This window comes from Elephantulus edwardii, unplaced genomic scaffold (assembly GCF_000299155.1).
Source record: "Elephantulus edwardii isolate Elephantulus edwardi_28Jun2011 unplaced genomic scaffold, EleEdw1.0 scaffold00152, whole genome shotgun sequence".
In the NCBI taxonomy this organism is placed as follows: Eukaryota; Metazoa; Chordata; class Mammalia; order Macroscelidea; family Macroscelididae; genus Elephantulus; species Elephantulus edwardii.
Genome location: NW_006399902.1, coordinates 441,703 through 450,800, shown reverse-complemented (window position 1 = coordinate 450,800; position 9,098 = coordinate 441,703). Strand labels below are relative to the sequence as shown.

Below are 9,098 nucleotides of genomic sequence, written 5' to 3'. Positions count from 1 at the left end.
TTTTACACTCCCACCAACAGTGAATAAGGGTTCCAGTCTCTCCACAACCTCGCCAGCATTTGTTGCTTGCTGTTCTGTTAAATTTTGCTAGTCTTACTGGGGTAAGATGATATCTCATAGTTGTCTTGATTTGCATCTCTGAAGAGAATTTTTAACAATATGAGATCTTTGGAAGGACCGTTGAAAGGGGTTCTCAGAAGTATATGGACTACACTTTGAGAAATATTGGCCTAACTCTCACCATGGTTATAGAGATTAAATGTAATAGTCTATTTAAAGATTTTTGTGTTACCTGAGACAAAAATGAATAAATAATCATTAAAAAATTAATCAGAGATAGATATAAGGTATTAAAAATAATCTGACACAAATTGTTTCATCAGAAACCATTTTTTGTTGTTCTTATACAGTAAAATATTATTTTACTTCCCAAAGATAATATTACTAGTAAAAATTACTAGAAAGAAAAATAACATTCTCCTACAATTCTACCATCCTAACATGTAAAATTATTTAACTGTTTCATTCCAAGACTCGCTTTTGTGTGTATGTTGATAAATTTTAAAAACCATTATCAGAATTTTAATAAAATTATTCTTTAAAGTATCTCAGGAAAATACAACAATATCCTTAAGTTACAACCATCAACAAGTTGAAAATGGTGCATTTACTGGCCTCAGGCATCAATGTATTGGAAAGCTATGTCCAAACTTGAAAAGTAAAACTCAGGAATCTTCTTTGGGAATAGTATGGCCTCCTGAGAATGGAATGATTTTTTTAAGACTATTGTACTGTAGGCTGTAGATTTTAAATAATTGATATTTGAATATCTCACCAGTGAGGCTTAAAACTGACAGGGTCAATAATGCATCCAAAATTGAGACACCTTAAGTTAAAGCTTTCTTATTTGAAGTATCCCAATCTATCAATCCTATCAGAACCACTTCAAGGAAGAAGGATGGCTCAACTGCTAGACAGCATGTCTATCGCTCCTACGGCAAGTCTACCATGATCACTCTTCGTATTTCTCTTTTTTTAATTTTTATTTAGTAGATGTTTACAAAGCAAATTAGCTTTTTATTCCACCATTCACACATATTTTGTTTTAGAACAATAACTGCAATACCCACAATGTCACCCCTGTGGTTCAACTAACAGACAGGTATAGGTGGTCAACACTAGGGAGGAACTCATTCCTTAAAACAGCCAACCATGTAAAATATTTCTCTTTAAGCAATGTGACCCTTTGGAACTTGGCAACCTGATGCATGTTAACATAATTCAAGTGCAATTCATGCCTCAATGTGACAGTCACATTAAGAAGTGAAGTCAGCTTATAAAATTTGGCTATTAATTATAGCATGTCACTTGATTGACAGTGGGATGTCTGATAGGAAGAAACAAATTCCAGAACTATGATATTAGCTAACATTACTGAACTTTTAGTAGTACCTTGTACTGCTTTTTACGTTTTTTAATTCTAACAATCACCCTATTTCTTCTGAGGTAATGGTTTCTATCATAAATACAAGGAGTCTGAGCATCAGAGATGTTAAGAAAATGTTCTAATGTCACAAATGGAGGTCAACAGTTCTACTTAGGTCAGTTTATTTTCCCAAGCTCTTGATCTCTGTGCCCACAACTTTACCAAGGTTGTTTCTATGAAAAAAAAACAAAACAATACAACCAATAAATTGATTAATTAGGATGAATGAGTGGTTACTGAATTATTGGCCACTCATTGATTTATTTTTGAAGCTCTGTCTCAGTCTCATGTTTTGGACATGTTGCCAGAAGGGACCAGTCCTTAAAGAAGGGACATCATGCTTAGAAGGGCAGAGGGTCAGAGCAGGAAAGGAAAACCCTGGATGAGATGGATTGACACAGTGACTGTGGTCAGGTATGTTAGATAGAGATGGTGAGGTTGGCTCAAAATAGGGCAAGATTCAGAGCTATTGAGGCAATGAGTTCCTAACCTCTTTTCGAATACTACATCCCTTTCAGAATCTGAAAAAATGTACCTTAAGGAAAATAAAAATGTACCTTGTCCCATATTTACACAAAGGTTTTAAGAAAATATCTCCAGAAGTTTCATGGTGTGATAGGAGTTTATTGTTAAAAATGGCTTTCCAGGCCACTGAACTTGACTTCGCCATGTGGTTGGGCAAAAATGAGTGAACAGGGTGTGTTAGCCCATCCATAAGGACATTGGCTAGTCTAGCGACTAAACTGAGCAGGCTCAGCAGCAGATTGGAGGGTCCCACCACTAGCAAAGAAGAAGCAGGCATGCAGTGTACATCCTTTGGGGCCAGCGGTTCTTGGGCCAGCTAGATTTATATCAGCAGCAGTAGTAGCAGCCGAAGCAGAGGGCCAAAGACCTGACATGAGGTGGAGCTGACCTAAGGACCACTCCTCATCATGCAACCAGAGCAAGAGCCTTTGCCCAAATTTGTTGGAGGGCCATGGTGGGAGTAGGGATGGGGAGCCATAACTGGCAAGACAGAGCTTTGTAACATTGACCTAACGCAGCGAAGCTCAAGGCTGAGGTGCCAGCGAGCACATTTCAGAAGCTGTCCTGACTGAGTGCTTGTACAATGCTACTAACCTGAACTAAATAGCCTTTTGACTTCCTTAATGTGGTTCTGCATGGTCTGTGAGCTATCATATTGGATTCTGGATCTTGTAAAGCCTTTAAGACTGGTGTTTGAGTGAGCAGAAAGAGGTAGAGGAGCATGAGGGACATATCTGATCTCATGGGAATTGGTTTTGTGTTCTGGCTGTTGTTAATGGAGACAGTTCCCCTTGTGGAGTTGATAGAGGTCAGATATGGCAATCCCAAGTGGCTCTTGCACTTTTTACATATAGTCTCTAATATTATCCAAGGTTAAAATAGGTTCTAAATCTAAAAAACAACAACAACCCAACAACCCTGCTTTAATGGTCTCAAGGCATCTAATAAGTTAGAAAGAGGAGGAGGGTGAGAAAAAAACTCAATACCCAGGTGGTGTGGAGTCATTTCAAACTCACTGGGACCACCCATAAGGTTTTTAAGGCTGTAAATCCTAACTGCAGGAGACTGTCCATCTTTGTCCTGTGAAGCAGCTGATGGGCTCAACAGTTTGGGCTTTTTAGTAGTCCAACACTTAATTTACTGCACCATCAGGTTCCTTCAATACAGTATAAAAGGGTTTATAATCTATATAGGAGAAGGGAAGAAGTATGGCAATAATAATAATACCTACCATCTCTGGAGCATTTACCATCTGCTAGGCATCAGGCTAAGTGCTTTACATACAGTACATCATTCAGTTTTTGTCGTACAATGTAACTCCCATTACTCAGATCAGAAAGTTGAGGTTCAGGGGATTTAAAAAACTTAACCAAAGTCAAAGAGTGGAAGAAGCTAAACTCAGACTGAGTCTCCCCATCATAATAAATTACTACTAGATCAAAGGATTACAGCTATTGCTAAAACACACATAGAACAAACTCTGGAGCCATAGTCACCTGTATGATTTATGGAGTTCCATGACCTTCTCTTCAAGTTCCTTGGTCTGATTTGGAGCCAGTTTAAAATCACTAACATAATCCACGCCATGGAGCTCTGGGTCATAGTCTCCCAGCTCAGACTGGATGGTGTAAGAACCCAGCAATGCTAAAGTTGCGAAGGAACAGGGCAGACGTCCTGCAACTATGTCCTGCCGGAGTTGAAGACATAAATAGTATCTACAGCCAAAAGAGAAAAGATGTGACATGTCAAGAATGTGTTATAATAACAATATATGCAAGCAAAGGAAAAAAGAAGGGGGGAGAGAGAATAAAACAGAGGGAAGAAAAAGAAAAATACTTTTAAGAAAAATGAACAGATACAACAAAATGCTAATAATCATTAAATTCAGACTGTGAGTTTGAATTTTAATTATATATATACATATATATATTTATTTACAGAGATTTTTATAAATTTATTAAATATTTGTTTCTACATGTTTGAAATTTTTCTATTTGAAAAGTTAAAAACAAAAAAACCCCACAGTAATTATGTTGAACTCTGTATCAATACAGCAGTTTAGAAAGAAAAGAGGAAAAATTAGAAAAAGCCTGAAGGAGATAAAAAATTAATAACTGAATATTTAGTGTATGAAATTCCATAACCCACTGCCATTGACTCTATTCCGACTCACAGGCTGTAAATCTTTACAGGAGGAAATGGTCCATCTTTCTCCTGTGGGGCGTGCTCCTGGATTTGAACTGCTGACCTTTTACAGGAACACCACCAGGGCATTAACACCACTACTGTATACACATAAATTATCTCATCAACACACACACACACACACACACACACACACACACACACACAGACGTACACATACACATCAACAAATCAAAAAATTACCCAAAACAAACCTGTGAGGTGACTAGCACTGTCAGATAACAGAAAAGAAAGCAGCCTCAGAGGCTCAGCTTGCCTAGTAGCAGACAGTAAGAAAAGTTGTTTGGCTCTACAACTGGGTTCTTTTCTATCACACTGTATTGACAATCATGCAGATATCATCCTTGATATCTAAAGATTGCATCGTTGACTCACACACAATGGATATGGGCATCTGGGTTTTTTTTATTCCAAGAAAGCTGAACGCAGCATTCTACACACTATCATCAGGCACTTTGTAAACCTAATTCCAGCTATGTGCCAGTTAGAACAGCTCAGTTTAGCAAACATCAACTGAATGTCACAACCATTTACTTCTGTCAGCAGAATGTTTACACATTGTACTCTGACCTCCTTAGTACTTCCTCTAATTGATTAAGTTGACCAGAGTCTCACCAAACAGAAAAAGACTGGAGTGTGAGTGTGATTAAGTTGACAACTTATCTATTAATCAGCATCATATCCTGTTTTAACCATAAGATGTTGAATAATAATATGCATTAACAATTGTTTTTGCTATCTATAATTAGTTACTTCTTGTTGCTGTGTATTGTGGAGTGGGAACCAACCCATAGCTGACTCTCTGGCAGGTTTTCAGAATTAATCATACAGGAGGAGATTACCCATCCTTCTCCTGTGGAGCAGCTGGTGGCCTCAAACCACGTGCCTTTGCGATCGTAGCCCAGCTTCTTGCCAGTAGGCCACCAGAGCTCCCTACAAACATATATTTCAAAAATGCAAGTCACATGAATATTAAGCACCTCTAAAATACAAGTTCCTTTGCAAAGATTTTTAGAAATTCGTTAAGTTTTACACATAATAAACTCAGATGACGAGAAAGTGGTAACACTAATAGAGAAATATTATCTGTGGAAAGTAATAAGCAAACTAAATTTTTCACAGAAAGACATGGTATATCAACTTCAAGAATGTACTAAGGATGAACAGATAATGAGTAATAATTTTAAAAAGTGCTACAGGCTTTCACTGAATTTAAATATCAGGTTTTAAAGAATAAGCCAACTTTCTGATTTTAGAGATAAGAGAACTGAGGCCCACAGATTGTGAATTTGCCCATAGTCAGATAATTAACAGCAAAATCATAATTAGAAAACAAGTTTTTCAGCTGCTAACAGTCCAATCTAACATACATTTTAAAAAGCACTTACTATGTGTAAGACTCCATGCAAGATGCTATGGACATAAATATATACAGCAGAACTCTTTCTAAAATACTGTCTTTCTATTTTCCTCTTTTTAAATATTTTAATAAAAATTTAAAGAATTCTAATAAAGGACACTATCTTTAAAACAAACCCCCCCAAAAAAACCCCAGTAGACTTTTCTTACCCCTTTAAAAAAGAGATGATTTATTTAATAAATTAAGTGAATTAGAAAAATTACTGAGGAAGATTTAGATCATGAGTATCACATATCTAATTATAAACTTTAAAGAGGAGAAAAGAAGAAAGAAATAAGAATGATTAAATAGAGATTTTTAGATGTTTTGATCCCTATTTGAAGCTTTTGGTCTAAAAGGGAAAAAAAAAGCATTTAGAAAATTTTAAAAAGCAGCTGGAGTTATTTTACTACTGTATATTTGTGTCTTGCCCTTTGGAGGACGATGTGGTTTATGGCAGCCTTGCCCACAGCTTGGCATAAGACCCAAGATAAGCAAAGTTAATGCTCCTGCCAATTTTTCCAGCAAGTCATAGAGATTTGAGGTATTTAGGCTCACATACCTGCCTTTAAATGACCAGAAATTTTCTATCCTATGTTAACTATTTAATAGCTATTAATTTTCTTTTTCAATTCTAAATTGGGAAATTTCCAGAATTTATTATGGTAATTATGTATTACATATTCAACTACTAATTAATTATTTACCTTGTTATATCTTCTGTTAATTGAGCTGGGTCAGGTGGATAAAATTTTACATTAAATGTGAAATTCCAAGGGACACCTGTAAAAATAAACACAAAAGATTTTATAGTTTATACCTAACTTTCTGATTATCAGAAGTACTTTAAAATACCTTTAGAAATTGTCCAAAATTTTAAAATATTTTTATATTTTGGGAGCAAAATGTTGTTTTTATTTCAAACATAAAAGAAGGAAAGTTGCTTAAATACCACTTAGGAATTAGAAGACTTTCCATTTTTTTACTTTATCTAATAAAATAGTTTTGTGTACAGAGAATTACAAACTATATAGGCAACAGAACAAGAAGAAAACCACCTAACATATTTATAGCAGTGGTTTTCAAAACATAAGAGAAATAGACAGATGGATGGACATAGTGTAAGAACCTAAAAGATAATGTTCTATTTTAGATCTGTCATTATTTACTTCGGCTATCACACAATATTAGAGCAAAATTCAGATCTGTTTTTCAGAGGGTCACTAGATGGCACCTAACAACAACATCACTATATTATCTCAAATAAACAAATAGGTCTTCTCATTAATAAGAATGACATCTGGAGGTTATTTTATAAATAGGGTAAGCTGAGTGGTTCTTAAAACTATAGGTCTAATAATTCTTTCAATAAGAAAATGACCAGAGTTTGATCTTCAGACTCATACAAAAGTATCTAATAGATTGAAATTTTCCCAGCTGAATGCTATCTCTTTGGGTTTTCTTCTGTGTGGCAAGGCACCGTATTTTTATTATCAGCAAACATCTGTCTTAGTTATCTAGTGTTGTTGTAACAGAAATCCCACTAGTGTACAATTTTAAACAGAAACATTTTCTCACAGTTTAGGATGCTAGAAATCCTAATTCAGGATGCCAGCTCTAAAGAAAGATTCTGTCAGCTCCAGGGAGAAAGGGTCTTGTTCAAACTTCCTCTAACTTCACTCTTCCCCTAAGGTTTCTGACAAAGGGATCCCCGATCCAGAAGATGCGCTCAGCTCCCAGCTCTTCTTTCACGGTGGCACTGAGATCCTTCCTTTTCTGCTCACTTTCCTCTCCTACTTCTCTCTCTCATAAAAGCTGAAGCAGACCACATCCCTGGAAAAATGCCTCTTATATCAGATGAGAGTTGAGATCTAAGTAAGGGTGTGAATCCCATCCTAATTTCCTCACAACTGATTGACCTTATTAGAGCATATCGTGAGGGAGTAATCACCTGACACATGACACTATCCAATCCCCTTGGTGAGCAACTTTTTATATAGTTGCACCCGATCTTTGGTGGGTTTCCAAGACTGAAAAAGGCCATTATGCTTGGAAAGGTGGAGGATCAGAGAAGAAGAAGAAGAACCTAAACAAGACAGTCTGACACAGTGACCGCAGCAATGGGCTTCAGCGCAGCAGAGATTGTGAGGATGGTGCAGGAAAAGGCAGCATTTGGATCTGCTGTACATATATATGGTTGCTAGGAGTCAGTAGACACAATGGCATCAAACAAACACTTAACTTATCATGATTTCATTCTGTGGGGACTAACCCCTCATGTTAAACATATCCAAAGAACAAGAGATGAAGCTTTACCACTCTCACTTCTAAAGAGTATTCTGGCTGTACTTTTCCCAAGACAGATAAGTTTGTTCTTCCAGCAGTTCACAGTATATGCAATAGTATTTTACAATGGAAATATAGCAATTCTTCTATCTTCATTATTCATTGTCCAGCTCTCACACGCACATCAGTTGACTGAAAAAAACCACAGGTTGGGTCAGGTACATTTTAGTCCTCAGAGGGCCGTCCTTGCTTCCCTAGTGCGGTAGAGAGATCCCCTGCAGCAGACATGCCCAAGACATTGTGGGGTTTCATTGCTTGGCTGTTCCTTCCTTCCAGGCGCATCAATTGTGGATCTAAGTAAAATGAAATCCTCGACAATTTCAATCTTTCTCCATTTATCAGATGTTTCTTCTTGTGAGGAGTTTTTCTTTATGTTGAAGTATAATCCATATTGATGACTGTAGTCTTTCATAATCACCATTAAATACTTCAAGTTGCCTTTACTTTCTTTCCTTTGTGTCACTTGCATATCAAAGGATGTCAATAAGACTTAGTTCAGTCTTTAAAAAATAAAAAGGTGATCTCTATCCTACCTATGAAAATACATTACCTCGAATAACTCAATACTGGAAACAAAATAGCCAAAAGATTCTTTAATAGTATGTGAATTTAGTGTTTAAAGATCACAAGCATAAATTTAAGGGTTTTTTTGTAAAATGACAAAATTTTCATTATAGAAAGAACTATAGCAAGGAAATCAAATTAGCAATCATTTACAAAATGTGCTCTTTTCTCCCTAAGCTCTGTGTTAAATAACTGATATCAAGAACTTGCTAACACCCAGATTTGGGAGAGAAACAAGCACCTGTGGCCACTGCTGACTAGAATCTAAACTGGCATAACTCCCATGAAGAACAACTTGACAAGACTTATCCAAAGGAAAATAAATACTGGACAATTTAATTTCTATAAATCTATCTAAACCTTACCTGGATGTGACAAAATGAAGTATGTCCAAGGTCCTGTATGCAACAGTAAAGTGTGGAGGTGACTTAAATATCTACCAATGTTGTTGTTGTTATGTGCCGTCGAGTTGTTTCTGACTCATAGCGACCCTATGCACAACAGCCCTAAACCCTGCTCTATCCTGCGCCAACCGCACCGCCTCTGACACACCCAACCCTATTACCCCAGTCA

At 36.5% G+C, this 9,098-nt stretch overlaps 1 protein-coding gene across 7 annotated transcripts in view; it reads right to left on the bottom strand.

The window, feature by feature from the left end:
* The window catches only part of EPB41 (erythrocyte membrane protein band 4.1 (elliptocytosis 1, RH-linked)), a 123,777-nt gene that overhangs the window by 94,225 nt on the left and 20,454 nt on the right, over window positions 1-9,098 (bottom strand). For all 7 annotated transcript variants that reach the window (XM_006894920.1, XM_006894921.1, XM_006894918.1 and 4 more), the window contains 2 exons: window positions 6,323-6,398; window positions 3,508-3,726 (listed from right to left, as the gene is read on the bottom strand). In XM_006894920.1, coding sequence (XP_006894982.1) covers window positions 3,508-3,726; window positions 6,323-6,398 — 295 coding nt within the window. The remainder of the gene's footprint in view (window positions 1-3,507; window positions 3,727-6,322; window positions 6,399-9,098) is intronic.